At 28.8% G+C, this 20,221-nt stretch overlaps 1 protein-coding gene across 1 annotated transcript; it reads right to left on the bottom strand.

The window, feature by feature from the left end:
• Positions 1-796: 796 nt before the first annotated feature.
• Positions 797-16,981, bottom strand: LOC108775598 (sodium-independent sulfate anion transporter). Its single transcript, XM_018542015.1, has 11 exons — positions 16,974-16,981; positions 10,528-10,765; positions 9,249-9,444; positions 8,595-8,815; positions 8,222-8,366; positions 7,142-7,300; positions 6,177-6,338; positions 5,257-5,397; positions 3,974-4,119; positions 2,665-2,826; positions 797-970 (listed from the first exon to the last, which is right to left on the bottom strand). The coding sequence occupies exons 1-11, from the start codon at positions 16,979-16,981 to the stop codon at positions 797-799; spliced, it is 1,752 nt and encodes a 583-aa protein (XP_018397517.1).
• Between the last annotated feature and the right edge of the window lie 3,240 nt (positions 16,982-20,221).

Genomic DNA, 20,221 nt, shown 5'->3' with positions numbered 1-20,221 from the left:
ATATATATATATATATATATAGATCGAGCTTTTCGCGGGCTCTTTATTCGTTCAACATGCAGTGTGTACTCAATAAGAATTCGGAGTGTCGTGAATTAGTTAGCGTTTTGTTAATTATCGTGATCGTGCGAGTGAGTATCCGGAGCAGTGGAACAATCAACGATAAACAATGGCAGCGTATCACCATCGGTGAGTCGATTCGTACGCGTTGATTTAACATTCACATAAATATTCATTGTTTTTTGAAGTAGAATCTTAATTATACACGAATATTATATTTAATCAAACAACAATGCAAATATGCGACTGTTTCGTCAAATAAACTCCATGCGATCGTAGCACAACTAGCTGAAAAACAATAATAAAATATTAAATATCCATGGAATATTAAAGAAAAATAAATATTGACGAAGTTATTCTATCTCAAAGTTTGCCTATTTTTGCAGGGTGGAACAAGTGATCCTTTAATTTCGTTGAGAAGTGTAATTTACGTTATTTAAGCAAAACATAAAATTATTATAACATCAAAATAGCGTCAAAATGTTTTAAAAAATAATTATTAAAAATCATTCACGATTCATTTTGACCTCAAAATTACGTTGTAATGACCTGTTCTGCTTGGGCTAAACGCTCGTTTTAAATAAACATGTATAGCGCAAGTGAATTTAATAAATAGCGAATTTCATTGCCCCTAAGAATATAGAACAATATCATGTACAAGATTTAATATCCAATATATCGTACTTACATTTTTATTCAAAAATTGTAGTTTATAAATCTAAGCAGTCGCTCAGATTTACGAGCAAATGATAGAAGTGATCCTCCCTTCAGTATGATTACTTCTATCTTTCTTGACGTTTAATAATTCCGGAGCTACGATCTTCAGAACGGCATTCACGTTCTCGCAGCAATTACTACAAACAATTGTTTGTCCACGTACTGAAAGGTCCTGTCCCAGAAGCTTGATGTTCTGCAAGACAATCGATTTTATGTTAATTACAACACGGCGCGACAAGAGTGTGCAAACTGTAAAAATAAAATACGTAATCGTGAGAATAACCACATACGTAATTAGAGCTGAACTTGCATAGCACAAAATCTGGATCGATCTAACATCAACAAGCAAGATTCTTTAAAAATTTAGTAACCTACTCTTAAAACGTTCTTTAAACACACATGTTTCTTTAAAAGTTTTCGTTGAGAAATTCTATTTATAATATTCACAACCCGCTGTACAATTCCTCATAATTATAAGAATTTACAGAAAATGCTGATAATAGTTATCTATATGTTAATATGTGAGTGTACTGTTTGCTGAATGAACCTCGTGGCCTATGTGTTTGCATAAACAGCTATGTTTGTAAAAATGATTTTGCGAATAAGTAGATCATTCATCGGTAAAATCATGAAATCTTATCAAATTTTTCAAATCTTAAAATTTTTCAACCTTAGTTTTTAATGTATTTAAATAATTAATATTAAATGTGTATGTATATATAAAATGTGCAAACTCCATAATTCTTTTAAATGATTTTATAAATTTCTATTCACTACTATAACTGATCTATGTATAATCTAGTATTTTGCAATATCATTTTCTATAAAAAAAATTTTATGTTTTAAATAATCTCAGATAAAAACTAACTTAATTTTTTAATTAAATTGTTCTTACATAAATAGCTATTGTATTATAGTTACATTTTAAAAACAAAGTTAATTTTAAATAATCTTATTTATACTTCTTAATAAACATAGCGGGATTCTAACGAAAATAAAAGTCGAACTGTAAATGTAAGCGGAAAATGACAGCAGCGTAAATGAAGTTTCTAGGAAGCATAAAATAGAACAGCGCGTAAAAGAAGCATTTATTAAGAAGTGAATAACCCTTTTACGTTCACTGTTTCAATTTATACCTTCTGGAAGTTTTACTTATACGTTTTACTCACCATTGCTCTTCTTTTTTATTTGACTTGTGCTCCAATTTTTATTTTCATCAGGATATATAAAATATTGCTAAATAAACGTAAGTAGATGATTCTTCATCGAAAATTAAGCGGGGATCTTATAAACATATAATCTCATATCTTCCTCTAAGGAATTACATTTCTTCAAAGAGAAAGGTAAAAATTACATCTTAAATTCTAAAAATATTATAATAAATATCCTGTCTACTTGTGAAAAACGCTCACTTAATTTTTTAATTTATCTAAAATTTGGAAAAGAGAATATAACAACTTAATTTTACCTTTTCTTTTGATGAAGTATAATATCTCTGAGAAGAATAGAAGTATATGTTTAAGTGAAAAACTCTCCTTAATTTTTGGCAAAAATTCATCTCGTAAAATTTTTCGCTCTTATTTAGACACATGCATTCTGTATCACTGCTAATGCATCTTTCTCTAATGTGATTCTAATCGAATCATTTATTTAATGATATTAATACGTACATTTCAATAATTTTAAAGTTAAATTAGAGTCCAAAATAATTAATTTTAATCATCTTATTTCACTCGAGAGATATATGATAGATATATATTGTTGAGCTATTATCATTATATTTCCTTTTGCTCGCGTTCTTTTCTTCGAATGTATTTAAAGAAGTATTTTATATTAATACGTATATTAATATCTTTCACGAAAACGCCATTAAAGTTTCATATATACCTTAGCAACCGTAACATCAAGCCTCTTCAGATTCTTACAATCAAGTATCACGTTGCACGAACTCTCACCAGAGATCTTCATTACATTAACACGTAGACGTTCTGCCGCTGGAAAAAAAATTGCTTCTTCGGGTATGATGACTATTACAGTTTCCCCTTCGATCTGTATTTAAGACAAGAAAAATAAGATATCATATATTTGCTCATATATTAATGGCTAATCATTGTACACTAAGAAAATATCTCAGACTATTTAAAAAATACATTTAAATACGATATTTTTAATTGGCTATTTTTTTGCCAATTTAAAAAATCTGTTATTTAAGTAAAGTATATTGATATATAATAGAATAAGTTTGTAAAATATACCAAAAACTTCCCTTATATTGTAGTAAACACCAAGTAGTCATAGATATATATATTTTTTAAATTGAATTAAGTATGCTTAAGAAAAACAAATCAATCCAAGTAGAAAGGTGATATTTTATAGTATAAAATGTCTTTTAGTATAAAATATTATAACATAGTTTGTATTTTAAAAATTACATTTCATAAATACATGTAATTTTTTATTATGAAATAAAAAAGGAGAGTTTTTGACATATTATATTTTACAAGTGTGTACTTTACCAAATGTAAATATTGTTTTGTTAAAAAATATTTCTATTTTAATATATTTTTCGCAAGACTTTCCATTAATGTGTTTTCTTGCTTCTGGCATTATCAATTTAAATATTCGCGCGTAGTGAGTAGGCAGAAGCTTTAATAGCAGACTTTTGTAAATATGATAAAACAGAGAAGAATTTGTTACTTTAGAAAGAAAAAGCAGAAATATCGAGGGATGTATTGATTTTATTAATTCACGTAATACTGCAGATTAATCTGTCAAAGGAATGATAAATATCTAATGACATTAAAACGATAACGATATGATTAAATTGGATTAAGGATGGAAATATAGTGTTAGCGATTTAAGAGAGAGCGGCACCATTTGTGCGTCGCAATAATATCTGTTGAATATTTCTTCTCTTTCTCATATTGATCGTGTCAAGAGAATAACAGCTGTTATATTTCTAGACATTGAAATTATTGCGCACAAGTCAAGTATAAATACTGCTCTCTGAAAAAAATATGCTAAACATTTGTTTCAGCATATACATATATATAATAACGTAAAATTTTTATATAGTAAAAAATTCGGTAATGAGAAAGTTAAAAGGTTATCATAATTTAATACTAAATTAGCGGTATATTAAATTATTTGATTCGAAGGATTATACACACAATATAAATTAATGTTACTACTGTACCTGTTCAGTTTTCGTCTGAATGGAAGGATGCGCTGAGAAATACAGCAATAACATAATATTGGCGACAATGCCAATTAAGATACCGTACTCCAAGCCAAAGATGACGCCTTTGACCAATGTCAGCTTCATTACAAAGAAATCGAGCTCTAAAAAATTGTATAGTCTTCGTATTACTATAATCTTTCAAAATAAAAAATAAATTAGTAATGATAATAAGAAGGATTACGGTCCAAAAGAAGAAATTAATTTTATGTGATCTCTATGATATATCTAGTACGATATATTTAGTATACTTTTGAATAATATTCTCGATTTTTTGCCGGCAAATTTCTGACACTATGATAGGCGAGAAAAATCTTCGGCTTTGACGATCTTTTTTTAAATAAATAATATATGATATAAAGGAACAACAGCAGCAATCTTTCTGCGATTTTGAAAAATATCTCTAACAGGAGAATAAAACAATCTGATAACCTATTTTTTAGAAAAGCTATAAAAAAGTTTTTAAAAATAAGCAAGTTGCAATCTCTGTTATGTTTATATATTTTTAGCAGAACAATCGTAGTTGAAAGGTGCTGCGGCATCGTGATTACACTTACTGCATTTATTTTAATTGTTTTTCTGTCATAAAGATATCCTCTTTAACAATAAATTTGACAGTAATGAAATTTCCATTTTAATTGCTCGAGCAGAACAACAAGTTACGATCAACATCGAAATGACGATAAAAAGAATCGTCACTAATTAAAAAATGACTTTTAGTAATGATTTAGTAGCCATTTTCGTGTGTTATCACGATGATTTGTGTTTCGCTTAAATAATAACGAATTTAATCTTTTAATATCTTAATTTGATTTATACGTGAAATTACTTATTGATTCTACCCACGCAGAATGACGCAGAATGATAGCATTTGCAAATGGGCGCATATCGCCAGTTCTACGAAGCTGCAGATGAACTCGAGATGAAGCCCGCGACAAAAGTTAACGGGATCGGATAGCACTGCTTCGCCTTAACAATAAATGCCACCAAGGGCGCGCTCGAGCATTATTGTTTCACGCGGGCTTTTTGAGAACAAATGCACCACGAATGCATCCCGAGAGTGGGTGGCGCTCGCTGACGCCAGCTCCTTTTGTGCGGCGTGGACTATTGACACCACGCTGCTGGTTAGATCGCATATAGGTGAATTGAATCACAGAGAGAGAGAGAGAGAGAGAGAGAGAGAGAGAGAGAGAGAGAAAGAAAAAAAGTAATAGAGAGCAGGAGAGATTTGTGGAACTTACTTTTGGCACGCCACAGCAAGCTATACGTTGGGAAATCGAGCATATAGTACATGGAGTATATGACGAGACCGGCTAGTGTCGCCTTCGGTATGAAGCGGAAGGTAGAGGTCAAGACACCGATCGCGAATAACACCAGACTACCTGAAAAGATCGCATTGTCATAATTAAAGATGCACGCATTTTTTAACAAAATAAAAAATTACAGATTTTTTTATACTGTGTATTTGAAAGTACAAAAAGTTTGAAGACGATTTAGAATTTGGATCAAAAATTATCCAACTAAGAAATAGATATTTTTAAAAAATTAAGATATAAAGTACGAAAATTTTTATTTAAATTATAAAATTGCAGATCTTATTAAATATAAATATTAACCTCTTATTGAATTGTTTCATATGTATAAAATATAAAACATTTATTTTTATGCAGAAAATTCTATCTTTTACAGAGACTAATACTTTAAGCAACGCTTCGAAGAAAAGAGAGAAATATCTTTGTGATTTGTTGAAAAATTAAACTATATATTTCTGTACTCCAATCTTCGAAAAACTGCGACAAAACATTTATCGAAATTTTTTATTTAATTGTGATTTTACGATAACACTATAAATTCAATATTTATGATTTCTAAAAATTGTATTATAAATAATATTTTATAAACTCTAAATTCAATATCTACTATTTTAAATTCTAAAAATTGTATTAAATAATATTTTATAAATTCAATATTTATAAAATATTTTTCAACAATTTCAAATAGTCGGAAAATCAATTCTTATCGAAAAGTTATTTTATTAAATATCACGTAGCAGTTTTCAAATGTGTTCCTAGATATATTTACGTAGTCCAATTGATTAATATTTAAATTACGTTGAATTGAAAAGTGATGAAATTTTTGTTTATCACTCACGCGTATGTACCTGTAAATATTCCTCCCAATGGAGTTTGAACGCCCGACGCATGATTGATGGCCGTTCGTACGAAAGATCCTGTAACTGGCATCGAGCAAACAAACGACCCGAAGATATTACAGGCTCCTAGAGCAATTATTTCCTGCGTGATGTCCAAAGATTCACCCTCTGCTAAAATAATTATACTATTATTTTCTTTGATTAAACAAATTCGATTTTTATAATTTTCGAAAATAATAATATCCAAAAGGTTGTTGTCAGAATCAGATTAATAGCAAATTAAATGATTTGTATTACACTAGATTAGTGCTTACCGTATAAAAATTATTATGTATAAAATTAGTTAAATATAAAAGCTCATAAAAAAATATTGTAAAGAAATAAATACCCAATAATGAAACTGTCGCATTATTTAGCAGAATATACATATGTTATTTCATTGTCAAAAATATATGCTGTTTGAGATTCTTAAAAATATTTACACTTAAAACGAGATAAATATACTGATACTGATATACATCAGGTGTTGAAAAGAGAGAAAGCGACAATTTTGAGTGCAAAAAATGCAAGCACATGAACAGACCTAAATTATAAGACTTGATTATAAATTTTATGTTACTGCATTTGGATATATTTTATAACAACATAGCCTTTATATAACATGTACTAATCCAGTGTAGCGCAAACTCGCTGTAAACAAACTAGATTAGCTAGAAGAAACATGAATGAAAACTATTTGCTTCATGAATGCAACAGCCTTCGTTTGCGCTCATTTGTTTCGTATAAATTCTACTTCGTACGAACGAAAAATAGTAACATTATTACGTTGGCAAGACATAATAAAATCACACGTTTCACAGTATGACATGTTAAACGCATTTTATACGAAACATTTTTTTTAACTATAAGGCATTTATTCTCCAAAAATGCGTGAAAGCGATGTTAGTAATTTGATATAACAATAATTTAATTACCGAAAGCTTTTGCAACGGCAATGTGCATGATAGTTGATACGACTGGTATTGTGAACAGCGTCGTTTTCATTGCAGTAGTCATTTCCAGAAAATTGTGTGTTAGATTGTGAAAGGTGGAGAGCGGAGATGCGATCGATGGCAAACCCTGCCCTATTGTGCCTGAAACGTTTTGTCTATTATTCGCTTTCACGCAACTTGCTACGAAAAATATATTTTCTTATAATTTGTGTGTCCATATATAAAGCCTTACTCTTTTTTAACAATACATCGAAATCTTGGAACGAAAACAAGCCACTATAGACCGTAGCACAGACTTGCATAACGCATAAAAGAATTAACCAATCAAGCCGCTAAAAGTGGAGATGAAAATAAAAAATTCTGATCGATTGATTTTTTATGCGTTATGTGTTATGCAAAAGTCTATGCTGCGCTCTTATCTTATTTTGCGATTCCAGCGTAAAAAGAAGTTACTTCTTTATTACAATCATTGTATAACATTGGCTGCGTTTAGTAGAAAAAGCAATAGAAAAGACAGCTTGTAACTGTTGTAAAATTCTTGAATATGATTAATTTACATATTTAGATCCAATGAGAAACTAAAAATAAAACTAATCACATTAAAGAATTTTATAACAATTGCAAAATTGTTTTTCTGTTAAACGTAACCACTGATGACCTTGTTTTAAAAAATGGATATTATAACTAATAAATGTTAATAATAATTTAAAAGTTAATAAATTTTGATTAATTTTAACCCCAATAAACATATATTTAAAAAGTCAATTTCAATTTCAGATATTCAAGAAGATATTAAAGATGCAAATTTAGATTAATCAACGAAAACAGAATTTATTATCGCAAATTTATTCCGTAACGCGTAATATCGATAATACAATAAATCTTTTATATTCCATTCCGTAAAATTAAAATTTATAAAGAAACATCAAATAAAAGATAGATGATTAAAATTATCTGGTGACTAATTACTACGTTTAATTGTCAAAACTTATTTTATAAATTCGGTAATGTTGATGGTAACTTTTAAAAAATTAATTTTAGGCAAATGATTTATCTACTCACCCGTTAACGTAAAAGGCTCTAAATCGTTAATGTAAAAAATATACGCCATGACAGTGCCTATAATTATAACTAATGCATTACGAGACAGACCGAGAAACCATCCTATTTTTTGCAAGACTGTTCCCGTACGCTGTCCTGGTATCATCTATATAATTAGAAAAAATACAAATAAGATTCCCCTCTGTTATATGAAATTATCGCCTTTTTGTAAAAGAAGAATGTTAAAAAGGGCTAATTTCTGTCCAAAAAGGTGTATAACTAAAGAATTAAGTGTTTTCTTTTTGTATTTTTTAACATTCTCTTTTGATTGGAACGACAATTAAATATTTTATTTAAAAAAAACTTGCACTTTTGGTGCTGATAGAATTTATACCTTGAGCAAAATTAATACAATTATTGTACCAATTCCCAACAATATATCCTGACAACGGATCTCATTACGGTATTTATAGATCGCGATCACAGAATCCAGGAAACTGTCGGCTGTATAATGAATACCCAGGAGCGACTTAAATTGGGAAAATGCTATGTTGATCGCTGCGGCTGAAGTAAAGCCAGTAATTACAGGAAGAGATATAAAATCCAGTAAAGACCCTTAAAATGAACAAAAAAGACGCACAATATGTAACAACAATTTTTCACCATTATCGCATTTAAATATTATTTTTTCACTTACTAAAAGTAACAACTCAAAAAATCAAGATTTTCTACAGAAAAAGAGAAAAACTATTTTTTAACTTAACAGAAAATGATTGATTAATATCAAATAATATCGGTAAAATGGACATACTATACATTCTTAATTTAATCAATTGATGTCATTTTTGTTTTACAACCTTTAAAAAAGGCTCACGATCTTTATGAAATTGTAATGATTTTTTATAAACTTAAGTTTATAGGTCATTTTTAATGATCGATGCGATAACGTAGACTTAACTCATTCATAATAATAACTCGAACATCATGCATTTTTTTGAATTGTGTTTTAAAGAGAACGATATACTTTTAAGTGAATAAAAAAGCGTACCTAAACGAAAAATTCCTAAAAATGCAATAATGCATCCTTTTAAAAAAGTAATTAATATAGCCATATCAGCACCATATTTTGCGACAAAGGGATAAATCATGATAGCCATAATAACTGTTGGACCAATAGTGACATTTTTGCATGAACCAAAAATGATATATGTAAATGATGCCATAAATGCCGCATACATCCCTTGCTGTAAAATACACAGAAGAGTATCATAATATACATAAAGAAATAAAGTACGACTATTTTCAAAAAATATCACTTAAATTAGTTAAATTGTGCATATATACAGAATCTCACAATTATCGTACAATTCATAGTATACTCTAAAGGTAGATATTACTTCTCATGTTGTTTCTAAAGTTTGAAACTTTTACGTTAGATTTAATTATTCTAATAACAATTGCTAAGTTGTTACTAATCAGTTATGCAATACAAAAATTTGATTAATTGTAAATGCAATATCAGACTGATATGCACGTAACTACGAACGTAAGTGCTCCATTTCTATACGCAATATCAGTGGCTATCTTTAATCAGTTATACTATAATTCAAAAACTATTGTGGCCTTGACATTTTCGTGTTAGGATTTTTTAATCTGCTTTACTCTAGAATAAAAATACTGTAGTTATAAGATATTCTGTATAATACCTACATGTCAATATTAGGATACTAGAAAAGATAAGTAAGTATAACATCGTTACTTTTATCATTATTTTTATAATAGATAATGATGTGGTAATAATGTTGCAATTTTTTATGGTGATAACGATAATTAACTAAAAACTAAAATTAAGGAAAAGCAGTCATTTTTGAAAAGTAACTTATCATAATTTTAGGTTATTTATTGAAAAAATATAATTTATTACTTGTAACAAAATAAAATAACGAGTAAAAGTAACAAGTCAACGCATTATAAATAATGAGATTTTTTTAAATAAATAACACGTAGTGGTGATTAGTTACTTTTCAAAAATGATTTTTTCTTATTAATATATATAGACATTTAGAATTTCTAATATTATTTAAAAAATAACGCTCCTTTAAGTAATACTTAGTTCAAATTCAAATTAATCAAAAAATATTTTTACGTTGTGTTCAAAATAGATTTATTTGTTGTTACTTCTTGATTTACTTTCACCGTCAGCTAGTTACTCTCAAAAATTTCATTTTATCCCTTTAAAATTTATAACAGAGGAACGTTTATCTGTGCTGCGGGATGACTCGATAGACGATTAATGTGTTGGCCGTCCTCTTTTTCTTGATCTTTACCTCGGGATTTAAACCGGCGAGAGCACCATAAGCAATGCCTTGCGGCACAGCAAGAAGACCAACCGTGATGCCAGCCAATGCGTCTTCCAAGAACCACGTAAGTCTGTATTGCGGTAGCCAGTCAAGAATCGGCAATCTTCGCACAGCATATTTACCGTATTTACCCTTTTTATACCACTTGGCCACTAAAAGCAGATTAAACTTTATTTTTTTTACGGTGCACGTATCTTTATCATGACTACTTGTAATGTCAATTGATACAAAGTGTGATCAAACGTGTCTCTTTTTTCGAAACATTTTTGTGTAGATGTTCTTTGTGAGATTAATATACAACAATTTTTATCAAAAAATATATTGATATTTTACGAATATTAAACAAGTTTTTCTCATTTTTTCGTTAACCTATTAACATTTTTTTTTATGTAGACAGAATGATTTAATTAATTGCATATTTATTTTTTGTAAAAAATAAAAAAGTAATTAATTTCTTAATCTAATAATTTTCTAAATATTCACCCAAACAATTACAATAATCTCACTTATAATCATTATTTTAATTACGCACTGTACAATTAAAAGTCGTTACAATATTCTGATTATATACATATATATATTATTCTAATTATAAACTTAAAATAGGCCAAATTGATGTGCATTATATTGTTTATCATTATAAACTCAACATTTTTATTATGTACTACTTTTTACAATTTATACTAATTTTATTATGCATCACATTTTTATTATTTATATAAATCGTATTTTTTATGTTTAGACTTTCTATAATTAAGTTTCTAATAATTAATTAATTTTTATGAGCTATTAAATTTAAAATAATAGGGAAAGAAAAAAAGTTTACTGATATCTAACACATTATGTAAAAATTAATTGCGTGACTAGAGGAAAATTTTGCGAATTCGGTTGAACGCACTAACAATAAATGTATCCAATCGAATTAATTGTAAGATCTTATTTCATTGTCATTTCTCACTGCGAATACGCATGAGACGTTTTATCCTTGTTGCTCGTAAAATGTTAAACAGAGATAAAATGACATATTATGCGTATTATGCGTGCAACGGAATATAATCTAAAACAATATAAAGAAAAGAACCAAATTAAAGAAAACAACTAATTAATTAAATCGTACCTCTATATATTTGTACAAACATATATTTAATTTAGCCAACTACACCCCACAAAAAAAATTCAAATCCCTCATTCACAAAGGATTAATATCATTTATTTTATGAATTCAATTTTTACTATCATTTATATATATAATATATTACTTACTCATCCACTTAGTCCTTCAACTTAATTCTTGATAGAATGAAATAACAACAAGAGCAACACGAATCCCTCGTGACTCGTTGGTAAAATCCTTTCCAAATCTACACGTACAAAGCGATATAATCCACTTTTGACGAGGAAAATGCAGGCGGAAGAGAAAAGAGAAAAATAAACCGTTCTGTTTGCTATCTTGTTTGACACAAAAAAAAAAAAAACTTGAAGTCTTCGCTTACTCACTTTTGCACCGTAAATTGTCTCGTTTTGATCCAATAAAATGAGCTATCTTCTTTTGGTTATACAAAAAAATGGCATTGTTGTCGCGATAATTCCGTACAGTTATGTGTTTTGCTCTAAAAACGAATGATAAGCAAATTCCTTCTAGACTGCTTCAATGTATAATAGATAAGAATTAACAGTTCTTGCGAACACAACACAGTGTCATACAATAAAATGTGTTCATTTAAATTTAAAACAAATGAATAAAATAACTTCTGTATAAACACCAAAATTACTGACCACAAACTTAATTTGCTACAAGTGATATTATTTTATGTAAATGATTAATTATACATATTAATTAATTAAATAATATGTAGTTACATATTAATTGTATGAAATGATACACATTAATAATATGAAATTAAATATCAACCGAATTCAAGTAAGAAATAAAGAAATTATATATACGTATATAAATTTAAAAAATCACACACACACAGTGTGTGATTTCAATACAATAAATCATTTCTCTCATTCAATTCGATAAATAAAAAAAATTTTGAATAATTATCTGATTCAAGTTTAATTCAGATTACTTTATTAACATTTTAATTTATCATTTATCATTTTAGAAAGTTTAATTTTTATCTGTATTTTATGTATCATAAAATATATAAAAATATCTAATTGTAAGATGATTAATAAAAGAACTCTTTTGCTATATATTATGTAAGTTATAATTTAAAAGAAAATAAACGTGTTCATTTAATGGAACAACATTTTATGATTGAACCGGTTCTTTATTCTACACACATACACACGCTCAGTACTGAAGTGAGATTTCATTGACTGATGCTTCATGCCGATTCGGTAGCAGTAGCTACGAATCATAACGAGAGAAATATCGATGCAAAATGATTTAACGAAACATCGCTACGAAACGGATATAATGTCATATATTACGAGGGACATAGAAAAGCCAATCGGAAGCGCTTATGTGAAATCTTCTTAGCGCGAGTTGAGTACCTTAATTAAATATAATAGTCGATGACCAGTTAACAATGCGGCAAAATTCTGAGAAGGCACAGAAGTTTATATGAGGAAGTTAGTAAAATAGTTTTCTAAATACATACTATATATACGCAAAGATTATACATATATTACGTCATGGCATCGACGAGATATTTTAAGCGCCGCGCATTCATTCAAATTCTCTATAATTTTATGGAGATAAGCGAAAGCTTGCAAGACGATTAGCAAGATAATTAGAAACTTACATTATAAGAAAAAAATTTTTGATGTTTGGGACTGTAATTATTTACAATTATACACAAATATTAAAAACTTTTCTCTCATTAGGCGTTCTAAATTCTTTATTCCGCGACAATGTAGCGCCGAGTTTTCTCCCCTATATAAAAATCAAGTGTAAAAATTACCCGCTCTAGCATCGGTTTTTATCTTTGTTTCAGCACCGTACTCGACTTCTCACGCCGTTCTTATTACTCCACTCCAATCATCTACATTTTCGCGAAACAAAACATGACGTTTTCCGCGGAGTTGTTGGCACAACGGAGAAATTCTGTCCGCTCGGATTCCATAAATCGTGGCCGAATATCGTTTTGGCTCGCCTTTTTCCCACCAGGACGTCGCGGCGATAAATCATCACGGCTTGCCACCTCGATCGCGTCGTTTCGCGCCACTCCGTAGAAAATGCGCGCGGCGAGAGCTAGCTCTCGATTTCTTTCTCGGTGTTCTCTTCTCCAGAGCGAGGGTGACGAGTCGCACGACGCCACCGGGGACCGAAGGACGAGCAACGACGAGGGTGCAACGCCTGCGCGACGCCGTTGGAGTGCGTTCACGGGGGTGCCGACAATGAATGAGCTACCGGCGCTCCTCAGTGCCGCGCGAAACAGCGAAACTCATCGTCGTGACGCTATTCCGTACGCAAATAAAATAATAATAACATACTATTGCATCGAGAGAACACTTTGAACTGTCGGAACTGGGATTCTACTCGATTTCATTATAATAATACTTGCGGTCGTTGAGCGCAAAGTTCGAAACTATTTTGTGCCGTCGATAAGATAATATCTGAGGTCACAAAACATACATATCAGCTCGACTTGCAACATAGGTATAAATTACATTCGTCATTCATCAGTTTCTTACATAATCACGGTCTAGTTTCTTTTATTTTACGAGCATTACCTATTAACATGATCTTTTCTGAGACCAAAAGTTTGACCGATTTAATAAAGCATGAGATATAAATTGTATTCGTTGTTTTGTCATCTTTGATAGTGCTGAATTGCTAATTTGATACAATTTCATTATAAAGTTGATGAAATCATACTAATTAAATATATATAAAAACCTAAAAATTTTATTATATTTGAAACCCATTTTATCAATTATTTTATCTGATTACATAATTTTTGTTTGATAAGCTACCTTCGATATCTTTTCTATTCAACAGATAATTCCTTAAGTATAACTCGAAAATATCCGTATATTTTCTAGTTACTTTTAAGATTATTGTAGTCTTATCATAATTTTATATTGTGTGTTACTTTCGTCGAAAAATAAATATACATATTTACAGCATTTATCAATATGATACATTTTTATAATCGTTATACGATAAATATAACACTTTGTTACATCTTTTAGTTAAATCGCGAAAAATTTAAAAATCGTGCAATCATTCATTTTAAAATAATCATTGATAAGAGAAAAAAATATTTGTATTTTAATTTACAATGCTTATCTAATTATATAGAAAGTTTTAATTAATGTATGAACGATCTTTCTATATATTTTTGTTAGAAAAATATAACGAAGACTTCGAAGATAACGAGATTCTAATTTTTTGTGCATAATTGTTATTTTTATATCTGCATGATATTCATTTGAAAATTTGCAAGTCACTATTTTATGAGTTATGACTGTACTTTTATACTAAAACAATAAAGCTTTTCCTACATCATTAAAATTTAAAGTAAAAGTTTTGACAATTTAATGAGTTAAACAAATTTTATTAATTTATGAATAATAAAAGTTTCAGGCAAAAATATAACTAATATTGACTTCAACATTAATAATATTCTTCTATCAAGCGGAAGTTCGGTAAAATAATGGCAGAAAAAAAAATGATAAAAAAATATTAACTTCGTATTTTCAAAAGATTTAAGTTACAAAAAAATGTTATAGGTGTCAAATTATTGAATTTATTAACTGGATAAATTTGATGGAAGGCATTACTTAAAATCCGTTCTTCTGAATCAAAGTGCTACGATTCGCTACGGATTTTATAGTGACTACAAAAGGCCGATGGTATCGAATATAAAGTGCGCAAAAGAAACGCTTGAGGAATGCTTACATTTAAGAAAATAATCACGTTCGAAAGACAATGTGCGGAACGTAATAATGGACGTACGACGTAATTTTGTTTTACGTCGTTAATCATTCCCGCGTGTGTTCGCCGACAAGAAAACTGAGTGCATCGAGACATTTCTCTCGCGTGTGATTACGAAGAAAGAGGAAGAAGAATAGGACAAAATAAAGCAGTCAACGAAATACCGCAAAGTTTTTGTCACACTGGTGTCATAATGGTGATACAATAGTGATCGGTGTCTGAGAACAAATACGGTATAACAACCAGTATGATTAACGGAATTTGCACGCGGCGGACAATTAAATCGGTCGTTACCGCAGTGCGCGTTAATGCAACATGCGCCAATGTTCCTATGCACTCGACGAGCCACGACACGCTAATAAGACAGTTGAAGAGAAACGAGGAGATTTTAATCTTGGCGAGTGGCGTGCCCGCCTTACTTCACCTGCCGTGCTATTTGTCGGCGAAGGAAATTCATTAAGGCGACTTCGTCCATCATTATTCCGTGCGTTGCCGCGACAAAGCACATCGGTGACGAATTAGTGGGATGGCGGTGCAAAACGTGCAAAACGAAAGTGGTAAATTGTCGTGTCGCGCCACGTCGCTTCGTCTGCATCCAACACGATCTCGAAATTCCTACGTCATGAGCATCCTAATGTAAATACATTGTTCAAAACGAGTTTAAGGAATCGCCGAGGGAGACCGCGAAGCAAAACGCCGTAATGGCACGTACGCAAATCGATTTTGTCGACCAGGACGCGACAAGGTGAGCCAGATTTCTGAACGACTCGTAACTGGAATTAATACTGTCAAATTAATTATGACTTTGATTTATTCTCCACGTCTATGTCTCCTGTTATTTGAGATATTAATTTGGTTCGTTCCCATTCTTCTTGCTCCTCGTATAATGCAAGGATTTCTGTACAGATTTACATATCTGTCATATATATTATTCAATATTTATACTAAATAAACTGCATTTCTCTTTCTCCCTGTTAAACCGTATTTACTTTACAGAAAAATAATAAACTGAGACTTCTAATCTTTTAATCCGAGAAATATATCTTCTTAGAGAATAATATGCTATATGTTTGGCCTGTGTTATTCTTTTTGTCACAATTTACTGCATCCTACATAATTTTTATATATATATATTAGCTATTAATATATATTGCAATCCGTGTTTTCTCTTTTATTATGCATTATTTCTAAACAAAAGCGTGTGACATTTAACTAGCATTAAGACTTCTATTGCATCACTGCATATTAAATTATGACTCCAAACAAGAGAGATAATAGACGCCTTAAAACTAACATTTAATATTCACGTACATGGAAGATTCTTTTAATTTTACTACAAATTTCAAAATAGAGAAGATTGGCTTTACTTTTATACACTTCTTACATATTAAAAAAAATTATTACGATACAAATCAATACATTGTAAAAGTGCAATAGAAAATAGCATAATGGCTCTTTGATATGATTGCTACTCAGAAAGTTATAAAAGTTATAAAAAATTGATAAATTGTCGATTCACCTGTTCATGTTCCGAATATAAATCCAAATAGGAATTGAATATCGGCGAGATACTAGTCTAGCACCTACTTTTAGTATTGAATACATGATATCGGATACTAACAATCGATATATTAATCAATGTATTAATTTTTAGTACTGTTATAGTATTAAATATCAGTACCAATATTTGGTACTTTTGCAACATTATAATTCGTTAACCATTTTTGGTACAGTGTTATTACTGCATTAGGTATTGTTACTGCATTAAGTATAATATGTGTACTATTTTTCGGTGCTATAATATCTGTAAGCCCGTATTGTAATACTGTACTATAAAAGTACCAGCGTTTAGTAACATTATGACACTGTAATCCCATACCATAATAATACTATAGTTTAAGTCGTGGCCCATTGGTATCATCCTTGTATTACACCAGTACAATACCAATACTGACATCCGATATCACGTCGATACTGAATACTAAAAGTTGATACTGAGCCAGTATCTCACCGGTTTTATATACATGTATGCAAAAACAAAGATTAAAATTATGATTTTAAATAGGGATTGAAATAATTATAGTTTAAAATGGATATTTATATCATATAGAATTACATATAAAACAATTCGTAAATACAAAATATTTGAGATTTTTAAATAATATTATTTAACAATTAATTTTTAAATAAATAAGACAAATATAAGTATAATATAAGTTAATAGCAAATGTCATAAAAAAGAATCTTGAGATAAAATAAATTTAAATCTAAAAAAGTAGATTAATTTATGTTACATATTTTCATGTTTATTTGAAGAACAGCGTTTACAAATGAACACACCACATTTACATTCAAGCAATTTCAACTGTATGCAAAAAAGTTACTCTGCGTAGAAAAGTTTTAAAACTGGTATAAAAAATGATGAAGAGGTAAAAGTTGGAATACTATTGGATAACGGTATCTCACGATTCGTTGGAATTAAATTCAGGCTCTAAAAAAAATGAATTCTATAACTCTTCATATAACAGATAAACATTGGAGCATGATTAGACGATAATTTCAAATGATGTTATAAATATCCAAGGTAATAACCGATATGCGTAAATACATGTAAAGCATGTAATAATTTTGATATATTTAAATATTATAATTCTTTAAGTGTTTTATTTTCAGTAAGTTATTATTAATTCAGTAAATATATTATATAAATATAGAAATAATTTTAATAAAATAATATAAAAATTACGGACTATTTTATCTTCCACAGTCGTTATAATTTACTAAAATATTAGATATGTATGTCGTATACTACCACCATTTGTCATTGTTTAATGTATTTTAAATATTGATTTAAAATACATTAGTATATTAATTAAAACGCAGATAAATTATAATGATTGTATATAGATATAACAATAATTATTTTGACATCGGAAAATTAAAGTGAGATATGAGACTGCCTTAAGCACTGCCTATCCTACTCTCCAAATTACACATCTTAATCTTTCACAGAATCTGCAAATGACGTTAGAAATTTTAGGATCTGATAATCCTATTCTGAAAATTATGATCCTTACGGTTCCATAAATTCTATATAAAAACACTCTCGTTTGTTATAACATAACTTGCTTTGAATTTCGTTACAAATTATATGATATTTTATTTCATACAATGGATTCCGGGACTTTTAATATCCGTTAATTAATATCCGTTAATTAAAATATTCAGTGCTGAATCCTAGCATGGAATTATCTCTCATACGTATGTTTTTTTCTATTACTTTGTATTATTGAATTGAATCTAATAGATTTTAATATTACATATATTTCAATAATATTTATTTATGTAATTTATATAAATATCGTTCTTTCGAGAGACGACTCCAATTACAAAAAAGTTATAGAATTTCCCATGTCAAAAGTATTTATTATATAAGGGTAAAAAAATTAAAGGGAATCATTGCACTTGCTTACACTTATTTCTTTCTTATATTTTATTTATAATTATTTGTGACAAAATATACATACGATTGATATGTTATAAAGATTTACATACATGTGAATTTTGCGATATAAATATATAAAAACTTATAAAATCTTTTATCTTTAAATTTTAATTCTATAGATTTTAATAAAACAGAGAAAAATTTGATGTAAAAAATCAATAGAAAAAAAATACGGTATTGCGCGGCACAATATCAAAACTAGAAATAACCGTTTTTTATAAAATGATGTTGCTTTCGACATATTTAATAATATTTTTATAACTTTGTTCTCAGATAAATACACAAAGCCAACAAAGAGCGAAAAATTATCTTTGTAGTATATTGTGTCTATAAATTGTATTTTTTATTATGATATTATAATAAAAAATACAATTTATAGACACAATATATTCTACAAAGATCTTTTTTATTATCTTAGAACAAAAGTTTGTAACATTTCTTCATTTATATTATGTTTACATGTTTACTTTAGTACATGTTTAAAAAAGGAATTGGCTATTACACCATTCGATACGGCAAAGTTTCAACTTTAAGAATCTATTATCGAATTGCGATGCGATAATTTTAATGAAGTTGTGACAAAAGTAAAAATGTTGTTTTTATTTAATTCGCGATAAGTCAGTAACAAAAATCTTAAGAATATTTAAAGAAACAGTTTTGTAAAATAAAAACTTTAAGTTTTCACGTTAAAAAATCGAAAATTTTTTGTTAAATGTAAATTATAATGTAAGAAAAGAGTATAATAATAAATTAAATTAATTAGAAGAATATCTTATCATTAATTATTACAGATGTGGACTATAATTTAGATATATAGCCAAATAAGCGGATTGCGAATGTGCTAAGTTTGTTATATATCTCGATATTATTGTGTGGAGAGAAGTTGGTAAATGGTATAAGGAAATGTAAAAAGTATATATCAAGGATAACAAGGAAGGGGAAAGAATTAAAAAAGGAAATAGCGAAGGAAAGGAATAAATAGGAAGAGGAAATAGATTGTAAGATAGGAACATAAGAATCATATAAAGCCTTTGTATCGTTTTATCTGTTTAAACCACATTTCTATTTTTTAATGTGAACCATTTCAGATATCAAACGCGTATACATTTAATGTTATTTATACAATTATTTGTAAAAAAAGTTATTTTTAAGTAAATATATAATTATGAAGTACAATATAGAAATACTATGCATAAACATACCCATAAGTAATTTATAAACATTGGTTTTGCTAAAATTGAGTTTTTTATTTCCGTTTTTTG

The sequence above is a fragment of the Cyphomyrmex costatus genome, unplaced genomic scaffold, assembly GCF_001594065.2.
Source record: "Cyphomyrmex costatus isolate MS0001 unplaced genomic scaffold, Ccosl1.0 scaffold302, whole genome shotgun sequence".
NCBI classification, from domain to species: Eukaryota; Metazoa; Arthropoda; class Insecta; order Hymenoptera; family Formicidae; genus Cyphomyrmex; species Cyphomyrmex costatus.
The sequence above is the reverse complement of the archived record's forward strand: the minus strand, read 5'-3'. Positions and strand labels throughout refer to the sequence as shown.